This window comes from Leptopilina boulardi, unplaced genomic scaffold (assembly GCF_019393585.1).
Source record: "Leptopilina boulardi isolate dan_hultmark-lab unplaced genomic scaffold, ZJU_Lbou_2.1 LbouV2_333, whole genome shotgun sequence".
NCBI classification, from domain to species: Eukaryota; Metazoa; Arthropoda; class Insecta; order Hymenoptera; family Figitidae; genus Leptopilina; species Leptopilina boulardi.
Genome location: NW_026137900.1, coordinates 1453561 through 1475720, shown reverse-complemented (window position 1 = coordinate 1475720; position 22160 = coordinate 1453561). Strand labels below are relative to the sequence as shown.

Here is a 22160-nt window from a genome sequence, read left to right as displayed (position 1 = left end):
ATTTTTTCCACATATGTAAAATTAAAAATTAATCAAATTTTTTGTGAGAATCATCTTTTATTTACAAAAAAAAAGTCGAGTTTTCACTTTCTCAATTCAAAAAGGTACATATTTTTAATTGAATTGCAATTTTTAAAATCAATAAAAATTGAAAAATCGACTTTTCTTATCGTATTCACTTGCAACAATTTCATTGTCAAAATTGAAAAGATTCTAAAAAAGTAAATGCACTATTTATTGTTTTTTTTTTTTTTTTTATAGTTTCTCATTCAGAAAAAAAAGAGGATAATTATCATTTCTTTCTTAAAATCTTTTCAGTACTTACACAACTTTTTTTTGTTTCGTTGCCAAGAAATTGTCGCATGTGAAAAAATTTCGAAATTCAATATAATAAGCATTGTTCACTCTCAAAAAAGAGTAACGGACAAAATAACACACTCGCACATATCCCACACAATTGTTGTAAAAAAAAAAAAAAAGTTTCTTGTTTTGTCCAAAGAAAACGTTAAGTTATAATTTCAATATGGGCCAAAAAAAACCTTGATATCTATGAACTCGAAAATTCATTTACAATTTTTTTTTCATTATTTTTTTTTTCAGGCGTAAAAGACAAAAAAAAGAAGGAAGTAACAAATTATTTTCATTCGTTCAAAAATATTCTCTTACACTCATACACCATAAAAAAGTAGATTGTTGGCGATTTTATTACTTTTTTTTTTTGTTCTCCAACAAAAAAAAAAAAAAAGGCGACGCAACTCTTTAGACAAATTCATCAAAAAACCTGCTGTTACTCACGTTTTCTCCAGGACCACCAAAACCACCAAGATTGTAATCGCCCATTCCACTGCCACTGTCTTCTCGCGGTGTTCCGGGACCGCCATTCGCTGGACTATTTTTCATACCGTCAAGACCATCACCATTCATTACTGGACCCATTGTATTAGGTCCCATTGGACCCATTGGTCCACCCTCTGGACCTCCACTCATTGGGAAATCCTTGAAAAATAAACATTCAATTCAATAAAAAATAATAAATATTATTATTTAATATAATAATTATTATTAACAGTTAATTGAATATTGTAAGTTTTATTTGACTGGGAAATTTAAAAAAAATATTTTCTCCCAAAATAAGAAAAAAAAATCTCTTACTCCAGGCATATTTCCTCCAGGTACAGGTTTCATCATTGTGTACATATTTTCTCCTCCACTATTACTGCTGTCCTGTGGACTTGGCATTATTGGCGTTCCTGGACCTGGTGGTCCACTTGAACCCGGAGGTCCGCCATAATTGCCCGGCGATGACGAAGAATAATTCATCGGCTGAGAAAATTATTGAAATCATTTTTAATTAGAAACAATTTTTCATTAATTTAAAAAAAAAATTCCTTATTTTAACAAAAGGAATTTTTTTTTTTTAATCGTACCGTGGATGTATTAGGTTGCCATTGAGGTCGTCCTCCTGGTCCAGCCATACTCATGGGTGGCATTCCAGGTCCTCCTGGACCACCTGGACCTAAACTACTATTAGGTGGTGGGCCTCTCATTCCTTGTCCATAACTTCCAGGACCCATTGGTCCTCCCATTGAAGGTCCTCTTGGTGGTGGATTCATTCTTGGTGTCATGTGATTCATACCCGGTGGTCCTATATACAAAATATTTTATCAATAAACAATATTCCATATTGTAACAACTGTAAAATTGTTTTTGTTGTTGTATTTATATATATATATATATTTTTTTTTATTCTTTTACACTACAAGTTTGTGCTAATCACTAAACATTTTGTACTCATGGCAAAAGATGATCCGTATTTAAATTATCAAATAGATTCAAAAATATTTCAATTTTTTTTTCAAATGAATATTAAAAATAAATTTGAAAAAAGTTTTCTTCTTTTTTTTTATTGAAAAGAAATATAAGAATCATTTTTTGCCATAGCATAGACGAAGTCAAGCAAAACGGCTAACATGCTAGATTAGCGGTAATTTGATTCAATTATTTTTTTTTCTCACCAAAAAAAAAGAAAGAATTAACAGCGCAAAGCTTGTGCTAAAGATTGGTACATAAATGCAATGAGCTTTAAATAAAAGCGTTTTTGTGATTTTTGTTTTGAACACTGAAAGACTTTATTTCAAAAATTAATATAATTTATTTCAAAATGAGAAGAGTAATAAAAAAACTCTTATAATTGTATCAAAATTATAATAAATAAATATTTTTCTTCGTAATGCGCGTTTCCAAAATCGAATTTTATTTACGAGCGCTGCGTTATCATTAAGGTTATTTCACATTAAGGATATCAAAATCTACCTTACCAACTGATAGTAAAACAATTTTTTTTGGAAAAGGAAAATATAAAAATTTACCGACATAGGAATCTACCTTACCAACTGATAATAATTACCGACAGCTGGTAAAGCATTTTTTAAAAAAATAATATACAAAATTACCGACATAGAAATCAACCTTATCGACTGCTGGTAAAGCAGTTTTTTTAAATAACATAAAAAATTACCGCCACAGAAATCTACCTTACCGACTGATGGTAAAACAGTTTTTCCGAAAAGAAAAATATAAAAAATTACCAATGTAAAAATCTACCTTACCAACTGAGAGTAAACCAGTTTTTTTGGAAAAAGAAAATATAGAAATTACCGACATAGGAATCTGCCTTACCGACTGATGGTAAAACAGTTTTTAAAAATATTTTCATTTCTTCGAGAAAAACTGCTTTAGTATCAGTCGGTAAGGTAGATTCCTATGTTAGTAATTTTTTATATATGTGACGCGATCTGAAGAAAAGGACCTTAGAAGCAAAAAATTATAGGTTACGTTTAGAAATTTTAAAGTGAAAATACACAAAGACGTTCAACTCGTAATGCAAACTAATGATATTTAGGTCTTCATTGCATCCAAAATATTCAATAAAAACTGATTTCAGTTTTACAAAAACAAAAATAAACTTTTAGTTCAAGTAAAACTATTGTAAACATAACCAATAATTCATTTGCTTCTAAGGTTCCTTTCTTCAGATCGAGTCACATATATATTTTTCAGAAAAACTGTTTTACCATCAGTCGGTAAGGTAGATTTCTATGTCGGTAATTTGTTCATATTAGCTTTGTCAGAAACTATACTAAATAGTACAAAAACGGAGTTTTTCTCATTTTGTAACAAATTATATTATTTTTTGAAATAAAAAGACTTTTAGTGTAGCAATTATTGACAAGTAGATGTTATGATGTTATTTTGTTATTTACTAAATGAATTTCAATTTAATTACTGCATTATAAATATTTAATTACGTTAGAAAACAATGATTAACATTTAAAGTTTCATTGACAAATAAAAAGGTCTAATATTTCAATAATTAAGTATTCAATTTACATCGGATCGATTTGTTTAAAAAATTGCATATAATTGGAAGAAAAATTAATTATATTATTATTTGATCAAAAAATCAAAATAAAAAAAATATTTTGCGAGTATTTTGCTTTGTGTGTATCATTGTATAATGAAGCATTTGTGATAATAAAAGTCTACGAATTAAAATATAAGACGAAAATAAAAGAACAATTGTGACATTTACAATTGCTTTTGTAAAAAAAAAAAACACCTTGCCAAAGGAGGTTATAGAGAAAAAAAGGAGAAAACTGATGGAAGAGTGAGAGTGCGGATGTTGGATTGTGCAACGAACCTGCTGCATGACTTATTGGAAAGAACCTTTTTTTTTTAAAGCACTGATTAAAATAAAATAAAATAATGAAATCTTTTTCAAAATACACATGTAAAAAAAATGATACAATTTGCTAAACAAAAAAGAAAATAAAAATTTTTCTATTTGTCGACACATTAAGAGAAAAACAAAAATTTCAAAAATGACTTCACCTGCGATAAGTTTTGATGAACAATAAAAAATAAAATAAAAAAAAATAAAAAAAAAAATAAAATCAATCGTCATGCCGGATGCTGAATATTATTTCGGACGAGGATATACATATAATATATATATATATGCGGCAAAAAGACAAAAAGCTAGTGCGAATTTCTAAAAAAGGAGAAACAAAAATTGTATAAATTAGAGGCGTAGAGGATAGAAATTAAGACAATATTTATATATAGAGGCCTGTTCTAAAGTCATGTCAGTGTGATTCGATTGCTGGGTTGCTTCCTACCTTGCCACCCTACAAACTCTCCAGCTTCGCCTGAGGAACACAAGAGCACACATTAGTACTGCAGGTAGGTAAGGTCAGATCGATGGCAGTAAAGTCTAGTTATTTTGCAGTGGCATAAGAAAATCTTTCTGAAATATACTTTCAGTAGCAAAAAAAACATTATTTTCTCAATAATCCTTCACAAGGATTAATCCTTCATATTGTCAAACAATATAATTTTCTTTTCTCTTAAAAAAAATGTCTCTCTTTTTATTTTGAATAACACCTGGTGAAGGATTCATAGTTGTAATTACTGTAAAATTAATTAGTAGCATACATTCTCTTTCCGTGTATACGTGGAAATGTCAGAGGTTTATTATTATTTTTTTTTTTTTTAATTAAAGAGCGGTAATTAATTAATTTTTTCTTGTCTCAAGCCAAGTGGTAAAAAGCCAAATTATGTGACACAATTTTTAAGTTTAGGAAAAAAAATTCTTTTCCATCTTGCAAAAATTTTTACTAGTCAAAAATATTGACTTGTAAATTTTTTTTTTTTTGAATAAAATATATTTTGAAATTTTTCTCTTTGGATAATAGAATCTAAAAATGCAAAAATCTGTTAATAAATAAAAATTGCTGTTTTTTTGTAGGAAACAAATTTTGAAAAGTTGAACTTTTATTTTTTAATATTTAAACGAGAGTATACCACTGTTTTTCCACTAGACAGTATTTTTTTTTTTTTTTTAATCCAATCCACATCACAGCAATCCAAACCAATTTTAATATTATACTCATTTATTGCTGTGTGCTTTCTCTTACGCATGCGTGTATGCCATTCTCCTTTCACAAAATGTTTCGTCAATGCCAAGAAAACGGGAAGTATCATCGCAAATACGAACGCTTACCTTGTCTTGTGGGATCCATACTGTTCGGCATCATCGGTTGTCCTGGTGGCTGAAAAAATTAAATTTACTTATTTTATTTCCTTTTAAAAATATATTTCTGTTTTTTTCTTGAATTATATTTCATTTTAATTTCAAATAAAAATTTTTTTTAATTAATTTAATTCAATTATTTTTATTGAAAAAAAAAAATTAAATAGAAATACTTGTTTTCTTACCCCATTAAATTCATTTCCCATTTGTGCCAATCGCACTCCTCCTGGTCGTGGTCCAGCTGGAAACCTTGGTCCCATATACTGAAATGAAAGATATAATTTTTAATTTACATTTGTTTTGAAATATTTCATTATTCTTGTAAAAACTAATAAAAAAAATAAGCCTTATGTTGTATAAAAAGTTTTTGTTAATAAAGCCACAATAAGTTAATGACAAAGATCAGACAGATTAGACATTGTAAGCATCAGACAAACACTAATATGAAACTTAATGGACAATAAAAACAGTATTTTTTTCAATTTTCACAAAAAAGCCCAATTTTTTTTTTTTTTTTTTTTGCTTCCCCAAAAAGTGTCAAATTCGTATTATTTATAAAAAAAAATCTTTTTTTTAATCTCACACAACAAAAAAAAACCGATTAATGATTATTGTTTACAGAAACAAAACAAAAAGACGAATAAAATGGGGATAAGACTGATTTAAAAAAAGTGAGAAGATGCATGGGATTAATAAAATGCCAATCTCTAACAGTCTAATCTTACCTTATCATGTTGTTTTCTTCGCTTTAACCCAGTGTACAAATTAATATTTCTTAAATTTAAATATTGATTTTATCTTACCTTAACCATCGACCACGGAAATATTACACAACTGATTCGTGCCAAATGCAGTACAAATTTAGAGATATAAATATATATAAAAAATAATGCTAAATGAAATTTGAAGTGTTCTTTTTTGGAAAAATTGTTTTTTTTTTTTGAAGCTTTGTATTTTTTATTTTATTTATTTAGTGATTATTCTGATTCAGCACAAATCGGTTCAAAAGTTTTGAGTCAATTTTTTTAACCCTTTGAATTAAAAATTTATTTTTCTATTCATGATAAATTATTAACTTTTCAATTTTTTGAAATTCAATTATATATTTCAGTGCTTATTAATAAACTTTTGCATTTCAATCTCGACACTTTGATTCAGGTTCCTGACATTTGGAATGATAAGAAATTTTACTTTTTTGCAATTTATTTTCCACATTAAATTTTTAATAAATATTTAATAAAATTGGCCTATTAAAAATCATTAAAATTTTTACTATCGAAACAAATAAAATTTTAATTAATTTTAATTTAATGTATTACAATTATTAAATTATATAATTTATATTCTATACAAATTATAATTATTACAGAAATAAATTTATTGCAGTACTTTTTTTTCATTAATAAAAATTTGTATTAAAATTTTTGGTTTTCAAATTAACGTCAGGTGTACTTAAATCAAAATGATTAGCGCAAAAATAAATTTGATTTTATAATATAAAAAGCCAAAAAATAGAAAGCGAGATCGAATGAACGATTTAATGCGATCGATGGTGCGAAGTGTAATGATTTATAATTTAAAATATTTTTTTCAGGGCGTCTACTAATTTTGTTAAGACTAAATTATAAAAATACTTCTCCTATAAAGAAACCTTTTTTTTCTATAAAATATATAGTTAAAATTTGAATTAAAAATTAGAATAAAAAATTGTATTTGACAAAAAAATTATTTTACCAATAAAATATTAAATTTAAATATTAAATTTATTAAATAAAATATTTAAATTTTAGGTGTTTTATGAAATTTTCAATTAGTAGACACCCTGAATTTTTTTTTTTTTTTTTTTTGAAAGAGTGAATTTATTAATGAGTGAGAGTGTAGGTGTTGAATGAGGCTTACCTGAGCGGACATCATCTGCGTGTGTGGGGGCGGGGGTGGCTGGGGGTGCTGGGGGGATGGCTGTGATGAGGGGTGTGTGGGCGGAGATGGTCGCATTGTCGAGTTGTTCTGCAACAAGCAACGCAAACGACAGACATGTAGCAACACTGCGATCCAGGCAACAGCTAGACTAGAAGGCTTTGGGATAGATGTGTTAAGTACCAATAAAAAAAGGAAAGTTTCAGAATTTCACAAGGTCCATTCTAGCAAAAAAAAAAAATAGTTATCAAAAATCCTCTTTCTCTCTCTCTTTACCTCTCACAAAATTCCCAAAGATTCCCAGTTCTATTTACACATTATACTTATACTATTTATATACAGAAAGTGGAAAATGGGAAAATTATCAACTCTTGCTGTTTTTTTTTTTTTTTTTTTTTTTAGTTAGGAGAAGAAAAATATAATTAATAAATATTTGACCCTTTTTACACAACTTGAGTGTGAGAAGTTTCAAAAAAAAAAAAAAAATACCACTCACATAATTTCAAAATAAGGTGAATATAAAAACATTTCTTTTTTTCTGTAAAAAAAGTCTTGACAGATCAAGAAATCTTGTTTTGATAAGAAATAATTTTTTTGTTGTAAAAAAGAAATCAGATTTTCCCTTTTTCTCCGTCATTCGCTTATAAATATTTATCATTATTATTATTGTTATTATTATTATTAACATAACAAGTGGTTGTAATGAAAATTTATCAATTTTTGAATGATTGCAAATAAATAATAATTCAAACCACTTATTATGTGTTCTAAGTCTACACTGTCTAAGCAGGCTTCAAATTTTTTTTTTTTTTTTAAAGTGCGATGGAATTTCTATATTTATTTTTAATTTAAGACAATGCTGAACTTTACAATGTTTCGAAAAAAAAATTTAAATACTTTATTTAAAATAATTGACAAAAATGAAAATTAATTTTTATTAAAAATAATAAAAAAAATTTTTAATTTCTTTTGTAAAATTCAGCCTCATTAGCTGCGACAATAATAATTTGTCATCAGTTGAATGTTGTGAAACATCTTACAAATCATTTTCTCTTATATTTTTTGCCCCATTTTTTTTTTTTTAATGAATTAACTAACACTATTCTAACATTTACGTAATTAATTTGTTTTTTTTTTTTTTGGACAGAACTTGTACACCCGAAACAATAATAGATACACGTATGCACAAATAAAGAGTTAGAAACATAGCAGATAGAAAATAAGTACATAAATACAGAATAGACAAGCATGACGTGAAATGTTTAAAAACAATTTTTTTTTCTCAATAAATCCCTCTTTTTTTATGCCCGTGTTAATGATAAAATTTATCCCCTTTTCCACTGACTAATAACCCATTTATTCTTCAAAAAAAAAATATATATATATATATATATTGCCTTCTTTCATTCTCGTTTACACCAGAAACTAATAATTTTCTTAATGTGCATTTTTTTTGTATCCATATCTCAAAACACCATTAATTTAAATTATATTAAAAGTTCGTCCGAATAAATAAAAATTTGATTTTCATTAATTTTCCAAAAATTTTTTCAAATTCTTTCCAATTGAAAATTTATAATATGTTTCAAGTTATTCATTTTGGATGATATTTAAAATTTTTTAATACAAGTATATAAAATATACGTATGTAAAACTGATGTAAAAACGCGTGCATCAAAAGAGCTGAGAAAGGCATATTATGAATGCACATATGATGCAAATGCATATATAAAGAATATGGTATAATGGTGGCTTAGCAGCTACGATTTTATGCACAATACTTGAAAAAGTGAATCGACCAAAAATTATTACAAAAAAAAAAAAAAAAAAAAAAAAAAAAATTAAAAAAATGAACTTCTCTTTTTTGCGAGTGGTCATTTCAAATATTAACCATAGGCAAAATGAGAGGGATATTTAATAACCCTTCGTAACATATTGTATCATATATAAATATGATACAAATATTTTTTTCAAGTATCATAAAAAAAATTCACTTTTACAAACGTGTATATATAATAATGAACAAGAATTAATGGACGTATGCAAAATGCTCGGTATGAATTTTGATTTGATATATAAAATAAGTAAAATGAAATTCTTTTTTTTTTTTGTCTCAAAATGCAATTTGGAGGAAACTTACGGAAAAGAATCCTGGTGGTATTGGACCGCCAGGCATGCCTTCATTCGGTGGCATCTGTCCAAGTGGAGACGGTGCTGGTCCGGCATTCTAAAAAAAAAATAATAATAAAAAATCTCAAAAATTCAAGTTTTTCTACTTTTAAATTATTTTTTTTTTTATTTATTTGTAAAATTAATTAAAAATTATCCTTCTAATAATTTAAATTCTTTTTTCCAAAAAAAATATTATTTGCAAATTAATTAATTTATGAATCACTAGATTAATTAAAAGTATTGAAAATTATTATTTGTTACTTACGTGGGCAATACCATTAACTCCATAACCACCACTATTCACGAATCCCTAGGGATGATAAAAAAAAAAAAACAATATTTGTAATTAAAGACGTTCGATAAGTGCATTATCTTTTTTAAAAATGAAATTATAAATGCAAAAACAATTTTTTTTTTATTATTAAAATAATTATTGATTTAATAATTATAAAATGATATACGAACATAGTCGTGGAAAGCTTTGGCTTCACTGCTGTGTTCACAGGAATCTCGACGTTCAGGAGCTGCGCAATACAAATCCCAAAACACACTGAAAGGAGAACAAAAAATTATGTATCAAAAAAAAAAAAAAAAAAAATGTTATAATTACAAGATTAAATAAAAAAAAGTAAAATTTTTTTTTCAAAAATTCACATACCACCACCAAGAATGTAAAAATCCTGGAGGCTCTCCAAGGGTTATATTTTTCTCCCATCGAATCTGTAAATAAATTAACAAATTTTTTTTTTAATATTATTTTTAATTAAAAAGTGAACCCTATAAGATTATTAAATTATTAAATTTAATTAATTAATTTATTAAATATTAAAAAGAATTAAAATAAAATTTGTGTAAATTTTACATGAATAAAAAAAATTACCGAAAATAATTAACTAACAATTTATTAATAAAAATTGAATGTTTATAATTTAACAATTTTATTTTTATAATTGTAAAAAAATATATTAAAAAAACCAAAACACATAAATGTAATAGTTACTTTAAATCGTAAAGGAAGTTACCTCTGATAAGAAGGCTTGTGCTGCTTTTTGGGCTCCTACGTGAAGTAAATATTCATAGACATATAAAGCTAACCTGAAAATTAAAAAAAAATCAAGAATTAATAAACAAATATTATAATTGTTTGAAATTTATTTCATATAAACTTTAATAGAATTGAATTTGATTTGAATTTATTTTTTTATTTAAGCAAAAATTTATATCATAAGATCTTATAATCAAAATTAAAAGTCAATTTCCAATAAAATATATAATGAAAATAAAATTAAAATTTTCCAAGAAAGTATTATTTGAAATTTCTATGAGTAAACCTGTGATCCTCATTTAAGAAACAATAGAAAATAATTAGACAAGTATTGTTGACCAATGACAAAGGGTTTCAGAACAAAAGTAAGAAATCACTCAAACTGAAAGAATATACTTATTGAAAATCTGGTTAAGAATATCATTTAGCTACACTGAGGGAAAGTATATATATATATATATATAGTTACAAAATATTAGTATATGTTTTACTTAAGTATAATATTAAAAAAATTTAGAAAAAATTTGTTAAGAAAACAAAATTTTCCAATAAAAATTTTAATCCTAATAAAAATGATACCAATTTTATTATAAAAGTTGGGAAACATATTTCAAGTATAAAAATAATTTTATAAATTTCAATATAGAGATAAATATACTTCTTTCTTTGGATATAAGAAACTAATTCTTAATTTAAGAATATATTTATAAGAAGCATTTTAAAAATACTTTATTCTTACTATATGATTAGAATGTTTTCAGTGTAACATTATTTCTGACAAAAGCATGAATATTATTTATACTAAAGTATAAACTATAGAATTTATTTTTTATTTTACAAATAAAAGAATTTTGAATCAAATAATTTTTATGCTTTTATCAAAAAAATGTAGATTTAGCATAGCTATCTCGGTGTAGGGTTTGTATTTGATGATGCAAAATGTTCGTTTTGTTTACATTTTTTTTTAAGTAAATTTAACTATAAGAATAAATATGTTATTAAATCAAAAACATTTCTGTCATGATAATGAGAATTATTAATTCAAAATCAAATATTATAGGATATAAACTCTGGAGCAAAATACTTTTGAATAAATAATTTCTATATTTTTGGCAGAAATATTTGAATGTATAGTTTAATTTGAGTCTACCAATAGCTACAGTAACTAACTAAATGTTAACATTAACTAAATAAATTGTTATGTTAACTAATTAAATATTAACATTAACTAAATAAATGGTAACGTTAACTAACTAAATAATAATATTAACTAAATTGTTACTTTGAATAACTAAATAAATTGTAACACTAACTAACTAAATGTTAACTTTAACTAAATAAATGGTAACGTTAACTATCTAAATAGTAATAATAACTTAATTATTACTTTAAATAACTAAATCGTTACATTAAGTAACTAAATGTTAACATTTACTAGATAAATGGTAACGTTAACTATCTAAATAGTAATAATAACTTAATTGTTACTTTAAATAACTAAATCGTTACATTAAGTAACTAAATGTTAACATTTACTAGATAAATGGTAACGTTAACTATCTAAATAGTAATAATAACTTACTTGTTACTTTAAATAACTAAATCGTTACATTAAGTAACTAAATGTTAACATTTACTAAATAAATGGTAACGTTAACTTACTAAATGTTAAAATTAAGTAAATAAATTGTAACATTAACTAACTAAATGTTAACTTTAACTAAATAAATGGTAACGTTAACTAAATAAATGTTAACATTAAGTAAATAAATTGTAACATTATCTAACTAAATGGTAACATTAATAATTTTAGCAGCGGTATATGTTAGTAACTAAATACTATTCTTAACCAATTGTTTCTCTTCCTAAAGTGGTAAATGAGATATCAAATGGACGCCTTGAGGTAAAAATTATAAAATCCTCCAAAAATCAAGCAAGAAAAATTTCTCAACAGAACTTGTTTAAATTCTTCAACAATAGAAATCCTTTTCTTCGATAAAAACAAAGAAAATTGGAGTTTATATACACCGTTCAAGATCTATATAGTCAGTAGTAGTTAATAAGTTTTATGGAATAAAAATGGAATGAGTACTGTTAGCAGCAATCCCGGAACTGTGCTTGCCCTGGCTCAGGGGTGCTCAGTCGGAACATTCGTCACGTGTTAGCGGATGACTGACAGTCAGTTTAAAAGCTAAACACCGTGTAGTATAGTTCAAATCGCGAGAAAGCAGGTTATCACAACGACTCACTGGTGAAACGGGCATTAACTATAAGACCGCTTTATAAAACCATTCAGGATTGCTGCACGATGAAGTTTTGTTGTACCATAAAGTAAGCGAGCGGATGAGAGAGGTCGCATGGCACACTTGGATCGAATTGAAAGAGAGCACGTCGAAAATTTCCGTCCCGCTTACTTCAACTCTTCTATTTCTGCGCTCCCATGATCTCCTTCTCTCTCTTTCTCTCTCTCACCTTATACTGTACAATTACTTCTACGATATTATTCCTCCAAGTCACAAAATGCATTTCAAATATTGTTGACAACTAAATTTTAAAATCCTATTAGTAAATTAATTTTAGTTGATAATCGTAATTTCTGATTCTATTTGATCTTAATGTTTATGGTAAATTATGACCCTTTTAATTGCATTCAAGGTCAATAGTGTAAGTAAACACTACACTTGTTGACAACAAACATTGTTCGCAAAGGTGGTTTGTTAAATCACCTAGTATAATAAGTGCTGTTAACCCTAAACCAGTAACTGCATAATCCTGATCAGAATTCCTGTACAAAAATGTACAGAAAAAGTAAACTCAACATTATTTTACTACTAACATCTTTACTATCATTTTACAAGAAGAAAGTAGAATAATTTCAGTTTACGTTTTTTGTTTACGTCCTCATTCTAGGGATGCTCACAAAATAAGAGACTCTGACCATGATTTTAATAACTGTTTCTTCGCGAAAGTATGGAAAATAAATTTATGTCGATTTTAGAACATAACTTTTCCAGATTTACAAAAATTCAACAGTCTCGTGCGCATCCCTAATTCAAATTACTGATGGTATTAAGGGTTATCAACCTAATGGAACTGATTGTTAGTAACTGTGGTTTTAACCGGATTAGTAAATGTTTCTTGTGGCCCGAAAGGCCTAGTTAGTAAATGTTTTTGATGGTTTGAACAACCAGATTAGTAAATTCTTGTGGTTTAAACAAGATTAGTGAATTATTTGTGATTTAAACAACCAGAACAGTAAATTCTAGTGGTTTAAACAACCAGATTAGTGGATTTTTGTGGTTTAAACAACCAGAACAGTAAATTCTAGTGGTTTAAACAACCAGATTAGTGGATTTTTGTGGTTTAAACAACCAGAACAGTAAATTCTAGCGGTTTAAACAACCAGATTAGTAAATTCTTGAGGTTTAAACAAGATTAGTGAATTTTTTGTGGTTTAAACAACCAGAACAGTAAATTCTAGTGGTTTAAACAACCAGATTAGTGGATTTTTGTGGTTTAAACAACCAGAACAGTTAATTCTAGTGGTTTAAACAAGATTAGTGGTTTTTTGTGGTTTAAACAACCATATCAGTAAATTCTTGTGACTCGTAAAGCCAGGTTAGTAGATAAGAGAATTAATCATGATAATCAGGTTACAAAAAAGAGGGATAAAGGATTGATTTAAGGAAAAGTTTGAAAATTATTTTTACTTACTTTTCCCTGGCTTGAGCATCCGAGGGAACAGCGGATCCTTTTGCTTTGGTGTACATCGCAACGGCTTGGTAATCCTCGCGACGTAAACACACGAACGTGTCGGCTCGTTTTCAGTAATGTCCGACAAGGACGTGGAGTGGGGACACACAGGCAAAGGCGTCTGGGTAAAAAAGGCACACGCGCCCGGTTTTTTGCACTACTCGCGTCACTTGTACGTTGTTGTCACACCCGGTGTTTTTGAATCTACAAGTTCAAATTCAAAAAGCCGCATGGCTCCCGTCTTGCGTTGCAAATACGAGAAACGCGCGCCGTCATCGCTCTAGACGACACTGCCTCTCTCTCTCTCTTTTTCTCACTATATAGTTACACTATTCTGTTCCAGGTTCTATTTTTATATCAATATTTCCGATTAGTTTTCGTCACTTAATATTGTTTCCAACTTGGTAAATTTATGTCGCCGCCCTCGAGACTCTTTTGCTTTTTTTTTCGCGTTCTCTCCCTTCTCGTCACTCGGTCCACACTCGGTCACTTAACTCTCTTCACCTCGTAGTAGCTCGACAAACTCAGCCCACTGAGGCACACTTCATCCCCTCTCCAGGGGAAAAGAGACTTACTTCGTTGTGCACACCGCAATTCCCGAATCCTCGATACCTACGTCCACGTCGTGACGCGCGTCGTGTCCTGTCGTGTCTTCTCTCTTTTCTACCACTTCTACAGGGTCGTTTAAATACACACACACACACTTAAACACACACTAGAGAAAAAGCAGCCTCTTCGTTGTACACCGAACTCCGGTTCTCTTCGCAGAGCATCTGACACTTCCACGCGTCGAACATACACACGCACCAGGGGCGTAACATCAAAAAAATACTATTTTGAATTCACGTGAGAAAAAACCATTCTTAAATGGCATTTTAGCCTTTAATTTTAGTCTAAAAATCCAACTCGATAACTTACCTAAAACAAAATAAAAAAAAAATTTATTTTAAATAGTTATTCAAACAAATTTTTGTTTAAACGTAAAATAAACGTAGTTATACAAACTAGTTACAGCACTGGGCACACACACACCTTTTCATTTAAAGGTGCGCGCGCACAGCAATTTCTGATCCCAGTGTCGTAGTTAGATTAGGTTTTTACATTGAAAAAATCGAATATCTAGAATTTCAAGTTGCCGAGTGTAGCTTCGCGTTTTCTTTGTAACAAAGATTCACGAAGGTAGACTCGTACTTTGTGGAACTAAGAAAAAAAAAAAAATTTTATATGAGCTACAATTTATTAACTTATTGTAGAGAGGTTATGATCCCTCTAATAAAGTTGGTTCTCTTTCTCCAAACATTAAAATGCGGATTTTTCTTTTTGTTTTTTGTGCTTTTTTTTATTTTCCATGACCCTTTGACGTGAAAAATCGTTACGGGGTATTCTTTTTTTTTTACTTTTCGCTCCTTTTTTTCGGCAAAATAAAATTTATGAGAGAAAGAGGGAGAGATTGTGTGTGAGCAAAGTCTAGAAATAATAATATGCGAGAATAATTTTATATTTTCCATATTATAATATAATCTTTATAACCAGGGGCTCTGACTCAATTTTCCAGGAACGTGTGCTGAAAAATTTAAGGGCGAATTGTTACTCTAACCTCTAAAATCTAGACGTGCTGCGGTAATAGTTTTATTTTATGTAATTATATTCAATTTTTTAATCTAAATTTTATTCATAGTTATTGTATATATATATATATATATTATTATCTTGATATCAGGTTATAAATATTTCTATATATATATATATATATATATATATATATATATATTGTATTACATTTTACATATTCTTATACTCTTTTTGTATCAGTCTCATATTTTCCATAAATGTTGTTTTTAAACATTCATATAGCTTTCACGTGGAAATTTTTTGCACCAAACTATTGAAGTGATGAACTATATTCTATAAAATCGTGAAAGCGATGCCTTTAATTAAAATACCATTATAATTATTGTTTCAATTTTTCAAATAATGCCATTTTACATGCCATTTATATACTAGAAAAAATGGATTTTTTCGATTCTTCATAAAATTTTACTATATTAATATTATGGGAAAATTTTGTAAAGAAAATATTGTTTTACGTAAAAAAAAATGACGCCATTTTATTGCAGGAGCGTATTAAAAAAATTAGGTACCCTTTGAAAAAAATTTGTCAAAAAAATATAAATATTTAGCTAATATATATTTTATTCAGAAAAAAAGTAAAAACAGTTTTGCAGATAATTGAAAAAGATTTGTTAAAATATCTCTTTTGTTTTTGCAATTCATACATATAAGGTTGTAAAAATTAAGAAAAAGAAACTTTAAGGTGGTCACGTGCTCACCTTGGAACATTAAGGGGCGCCACCGGTGAAAGTTTAAACCGTGAAAATATTCAATGTCTGAAACTACAATATTTTTTTGCCGTAAGAATTATATGTTATATGTACAAAATACAAATATATATATATATATATATATATATATAAAATCAATGAACATATAAATACATATACAATTATTACACATTCAAAAATTTTAAAAACTTTGTTTTGTTGATGTCAAATATATTATATTATTGATTAATTATTATAAATTTAAAACAAATTTATTATTATTAGAATCTGTTTTAAAAATATATTATTCAATAAATGAATATAACTGATATCGTTGAAATTAAGATAAAATTGCTGTAATTGTTTATTAATCAATAAATTTTTGTATTAATTATGCATTATAAAATTTTTTTTTTCATATTTTTGCACTAAAGTCAAATTTTTAAATGGTACTGAAATATTGATTTGGTTTTTTGTAAAAAAATTTCCAATTTTTGTTATTATGATTTATATTTATAAATTTATGAGAATTTTTAAATAATTGAGATAGAACAAGTTTGAGTTGAACAAGTTGACGAATGATACAGCCCTGATCTCGTTCCCTCGACTCCATTGGACCCGCGCTATATACACACAAATATACACCAATACACATTTAAAAACGTTACTACGGCACGCGTTGTACACACAAACACACACATAGGCGAAAGTTTATCGGCGTGTATTATACTGGAGAGCAAGAGAAACGGAATTACCCGAACATTACCGAATCGAGCCGATAGAAAATAGCCGACAATTGACGAGGTGCTCAAGGGGAGGTAAAGAGGGAAGGGAAATACCGGGGGCTATTCTCGTGGCTGTACTGCTTCCCCTTTTTCAATTTTATCTTCAAATCGACGTATCGTTGCATTTAAACAATGCCATACTACAAAACGAAGGGAAAGTTTCGCATTTCTTTCCTAAGATGAGAGTGCAAGAGAGACAAAAAAAAATTTTTTTTTTCTTTTTTTTTTTCATGTACACCGTTGCAATTAGAACGGTCTGTTTCACTTCGCGAAACTTCAACATTTATATATATATATACACCCATGCTATAATAACTTCTTTACTTGATTCTCAACTTTTAACAATTTATATTATTGCAATAGTAATAATGAAGCTTTTCATCTAATTCAAAAGAGGGTTTTAAAAAAATCTCATTTAACACTTTTTAAGAGTGGAGAAGAGACTTTTTGCCCTCCTTATTATACTTTGAAAATAAAACAAATTTTTTCATATAAAAAATTTCATATGAAAGTAAAATTTTGCGGAATTTTCAAGCGTTGAAGGTCATATATCATTGTGCAATTGTGAATTGTTTAAGAAATTTTAAAATAACAAAATAATTTACGGTACAAGCAGTATATATATATGTAGAAGGAAAATTATAATTATTTAATGCAAGAAGAAAATTTTTACAGAAGAAATTATATAGGTTTTTTCAAGTAAATCCATGAAAATTGGAAAAAAAATTCCCTATATTGAAGTCGCCATTTTGAATTTTAAAAATCTGATATCAAATTCGTAATCAGCGACCTCAAAAACCCCCAAGTGATAAGTTTCAAACAATTTTGATCAAATTCTTAAAAATTTTTCGCCATATTGGATCCACCATTTTGAATTTTTAAAATCTGACATCAAATTCGTAATCAGCGACCCCGGAAACCCCTGAGTAACGAGTTTCAAGCGAATTAGATAAACTTTAAAATAAATCCGCCATTTTGAATTTTGCAATTTTGACATCGTATTCGTAATCAGCGACCCCGAAAACTCCCAAGTAAAAATTTTTAAGCGAATCTGATCAATTTTTAAAAATTCTTCCGCCATATTGGATCGGCCATTTTGGATTTTTAAAATCTGACTTCAAATTCGTAATCAGCGAACTCGAAAACCCGTGAGTAACTAGTTTGAAGTGAATTCAATGAACTTTCAAATAACTCCGCCATATTGGATCCGCCATTTTGGATTTTGAAATTCTAATACAAAATTTGTAATCAAAATTAAAAATTGGCGGCATTTTTTTTTTAAATTCGTACAATTCGTTCGAAACTTGTTACTCGGGAGTTTTTGGAGTCGCGAGGAATGCGAATTTAACATCGATTTTTTAAAATTCAAAATGGCAATTCCAAGATGGAGCAAAATGTTTAAAAATCAAACAAAATTGTTTCAAACTGATTACTCTGAGTTTTTTTTTTTTATAAAGTTACTAAAAACAAATTCAACGGTTTTCAATGTCGTCCGCCATATTGAAATTGCCATTTTGAATTTTTAAAACCAGATTAGATTTTATATTCAGCGAATCAAATTTATTTGATATAAAATACGAAAATATTAATATATTAAAATAAACCGAAAAAAAATGAATATTTAAATCAAATAAATATTTGAATCTGCTGTTTATTTAAAAATAAAAACACTTTGTTTGTTCAAAAATAAAACTATTTTCTGAATATACATATAAAGTCCACTAATTACGTCACTTTGAACAATGATTTTTCATTTATATAATAAAACCTTGAATTAGAATAATTTTTTTTTTTTTTTAATTCTCTTGCATAATAATAAACTTTGTTAGTTAATGTTTCACTTGCATCTCTGTATACACATTTTTCTTAGAAATAAAAGTGGAAAGTATGTTAGACATACTTTTCAAGTTCAAAGTGATAAAGTTGGAGGTATAGAAAATAATTGCAAACAAATAAGAAAAGTATTAATATTAATTTCCCCAAAAAATATTGTATAAAAAAAATGTGAAGAAATGAAAAATCGATTTTCTTTATTTTCATTTTTAATATTCATCTTTGCTTGAATCTCCATTAGTCGTTTTAATAGCGGAAAAAAAATTACTGCTATAGCGATAAGGATTCAGGTCATTCAGTGAATGCTTTATAACGAAAAAAAAAAAAATTTATGTAACTTTTTTTTTTCTAATTTATTTACAAAAATTCAAAACTATTTTTATATGACATTTTTTTTCAAATGGAAAAATATTTTTTGCCTTTTTGCAAATATGAAGTTTAATTATTTTTTTTTTTGTATTCATTTTTTTGCCGTATAGCAAAAAGAAAAATGGATGGACCAGGAACAATGACTTGGGAAGAATTTGTTGAAAATGCCGAAAGCATAATAGAAATATCGAATTCAATTGACGACCATTGGCAATTTGAAGGGGACAAGGTACGTTCGTTAGACGATCGATCGAATACAACAAGCACATATATTACTCAATCCTGCTAGAAAATGCGTTCACATATGTCTTCATTTCAAAACACATATTTCCCATATAGAAAATCGACAAAAAAAATTTACGCAATTTTAAAAATTTTAATACAACTAATTAAATGAATTATTTAATTATTTCTTTGATTCTAAAAATACGAAATTAGAAAAGAAATTTTATTTGTAAAAAAAAAACAATTTTGTAAAAAAAGAAGAAAATCGATAAAAAAAAAAATTTTTTTTTTCCTTTTTTGCAGAATATTCCTGGACAGGGTTATTTATTACGACGTGAAAAGACTTTTATTTCAATTGACATTCTGAGCAGTGAATCGTGGACAAAGGCAGAAGAGGATTTGTCAAACGAGCTTTGTCTCAAATTGAGAGAAGATCCTTTCGAAGCTCCTTCTATTGCATTTGAGAGGCCTCTAGTTAAGGAACATCATATCCTTTGGTCTATGAGTTACAGTGTACCAGTTCTTTATTTTAATGGATGGAAATCGGGTGAATTGAATAGATTTTTTTTTTAAAATTATTAATTACCACATTTTTTTCAATAATTCAAAAAAAAACAACCAATTTTCTAATTCCAACTGAGCTAGCTAGCTAAAGGTTTTCACATCTATTCAACAGAGCGAGCTATAGTTCCCCTTTTCATATCACTTGGTCGATAAAGTTAATTTCTTCGCGTTTGGAATTTTTTAATCAATAAATGACTAAAAAAATTATACTTATTTGTATTTTTTTTTTTTTTTTTTTTTTTTAAAGCAAAAAGAGATTTTGATTCATAGTTTAAGAAATTTATTTAAATTTTTTAATTTTTATATAATTTATTATCAATATATTAGCAATATAATTTATTACTTTTTATCAATATAATTTTATATTTTTTTGTTAATACAATTTATTATTTATCATCAATAGGAAGATAATAATGAATTATTTCTTAATAAAAAAAAAAAAAAAAAAAAAAAAAAAAAAAAAAAAAAAAAAAAAAAAAAAAAAAAAAAAAAAAATAAGGGTTCAAATTTTCCAAAAAAAAGGAAAAAAAAATATTCCTTTGACACTATAATTTTTCGGAGAGTATTGATGTCTTATTTTGCCTGGGGGGGGGGGGGTTATGAAAGTCATCGGAATCAACGACTGATCACCACTAGACCTTAATCTGCGGAAGTGGGGGCGCTTACTGCGCTGATTGTGCCTTCGATTGCAGACAATTCTAAACTGGGCTAAGATGACATCTAATCATAGGGAATGAATAAAGATTACATTAAATATGAAAATCCCATTTTATTTCCATTATCTTCAAAAAGCAATTGTTAAAATTAAAAAAAAAGGTTTAGAATATGTTTGAATATTTTTACACTGAAAAAAATTTTATTTGATTCAAATAATCGGTTACTTGCATCCAGAGAGATTTGTCTCACAGCCTAATAAATATTTATTTGATTTACATAAATTTTTATTTGATTTAAATAAACATTTTTTATTTACGCCAAATAAATAGGCTGTGGGACAAATATACGTTTATTTAACTCAAATATATTATATATATGGTTCAAATAAAATATTTCTCTGATTGTGACTATTGGCAAATAAATATTTACTTGAACCAAATAATTTTTAAAACCAAATAATTGAATTAAATAAACATTTATTTGAATCAATAATTTATGTATTTGAGACAAAAACCGCGCTTAATTGAATCAAATAATAATTATTTGATACAAATAAATATTTATTTGATAATAGTCAAATAACCAAATAATTTGAATCAAAGAAATTTTTTTTTTTAAAGTGTAATTTATGAATTTTGCACAAAAAATTTTCCTCAATTTTCTATTTATATTATAATTAATAGTTATTAAGTTTTAATTTAAAAATAAAAAAATTAACAGATTGTCCAGGAATTAATCCAGTATCGGTAGAAGTGGCTCAAAAACTACTCAAAAATGACAGTCTAGATTATTCTGAATTATCACAAGCAATTCATCCAATTCTTGGCACATCTTTTTTGTACCTTCATCCCTGTATGTCGCAAAATCTTATAAAAATCACACCCAAAAGGTAGAATTTATTTATATTTATTTATTAATAAAAAAAAAATTCTACAATAAAATGAAAGCTATTTTTTTAAATTAGTAAAAAAAAAATAATTATTAGAAAAAATAATTTAAGAAAAAAAGGGTAAGAATTCAAAAAAAAAAAAAAAAATTTTTTTATGAATTTTTTCAGCAAGAATAAATTAATTAGTTGGCTGAGTATGGTGGCTCCAGCAGCCCTCAATTTTAAAATAAGACCAGAATATTATAAATTAACCTTTGGTGACACTTCAGAAGCAGATGGAAATTCTTGAGCATGATGAGCAATTTGATATTCCTGAGATTCAGTATATATGTATATATAATGGCTTGCATCATTATTATTGTCACAAAGGATCTCAACTGGAACTAATATTATACAGTGTATATATATATATATATATCTACAAAGTGTATTCCTTGTTCTGAATGAATGTAACTTTATATGAAAAAAGTTATTTTTTTTTATTTCAATTTATAATAATATTGTAATTTTAGTCCATTAAATTTTCTTGTATTTTTTA

At 27.0% G+C, this 22160-nt stretch overlaps 2 protein-coding genes across 14 annotated transcripts in view; one reads left to right on the top strand and one right to left on the bottom strand.

The window, feature by feature from the left end:
• LOC127285510 (single-stranded DNA-binding protein 3) overlaps positions 1-14089 on the bottom strand; it is a 20823-nt gene extending 6734 nt beyond the window's left edge. For 3 of the 6 annotated variants that reach the window (XR_007843610.1, XM_051311566.1, XM_051311569.1), the window contains exons 1-13: positions 13941-14089; positions 10204-10276; positions 9840-9901; positions 9647-9731; positions 9447-9491; positions 9150-9236; positions 6992-7099; positions 5278-5355; positions 5063-5111; positions 4179-4208; positions 1428-1645; positions 1153-1323; positions 796-996 (exon numbers count right to left, since the gene is read on the bottom strand). Coding sequence is in view for 5 of the 6 variants with exons in the window: in XM_051311566.1 (XP_051167523.1) it covers positions 796-996; positions 1153-1323; positions 1428-1645; positions 4179-4208; positions 5063-5111; positions 5278-5355; positions 6992-7099; positions 9150-9236; positions 9447-9491; positions 9647-9731; positions 9840-9901; positions 10204-10276; positions 13941-13996 (1263 nt within the window). In the remaining variant the exon portion in view is untranslated. The remainder of the gene's footprint in view (positions 1-795; positions 997-1152; positions 1324-1427; positions 1646-4178; positions 4209-5062; positions 5112-5277; positions 5356-6991; positions 7100-9149; positions 9237-9446; positions 9492-9646; positions 9732-9839; positions 9902-10203; positions 10277-13940) is intronic. The other 3 variants (XM_051311568.1, XM_051311570.1, XM_051311571.1) reach the window with 3 other exon arrangements.
• LOC127285514 (ubiquitin-like-conjugating enzyme ATG10) lies at positions 1673-22160 on the top strand. Of its 8 annotated transcripts, XM_051311579.1 has the most exons (6): positions 12430-12557; positions 15535-15599; positions 19398-19516; positions 19816-20059; positions 21454-21622; positions 21791-22160. In XM_051311579.1, the coding sequence occupies exons 3-6, from the start codon at positions 19409-19411 to the stop codon at positions 21909-21911; spliced, it is 642 nt and encodes a 213-aa protein (XP_051167536.1). In that variant the 5' UTR covers positions 12430-12557; positions 15535-15599; positions 19398-19408; the 3' UTR covers positions 21912-22160. The 8 variants fall into 8 exon arrangements, with proteins under 8 accessions (XP_051167541.1, XP_051167542.1, XP_051167536.1 ...); XM_051311584.1 differs by lacking the exons at positions 12430-12557; positions 15535-15599 and adding an exon at positions 1673-4242; XM_051311585.1 differs by lacking the exon at positions 15535-15599 and having other exon boundaries at positions 12426-12557.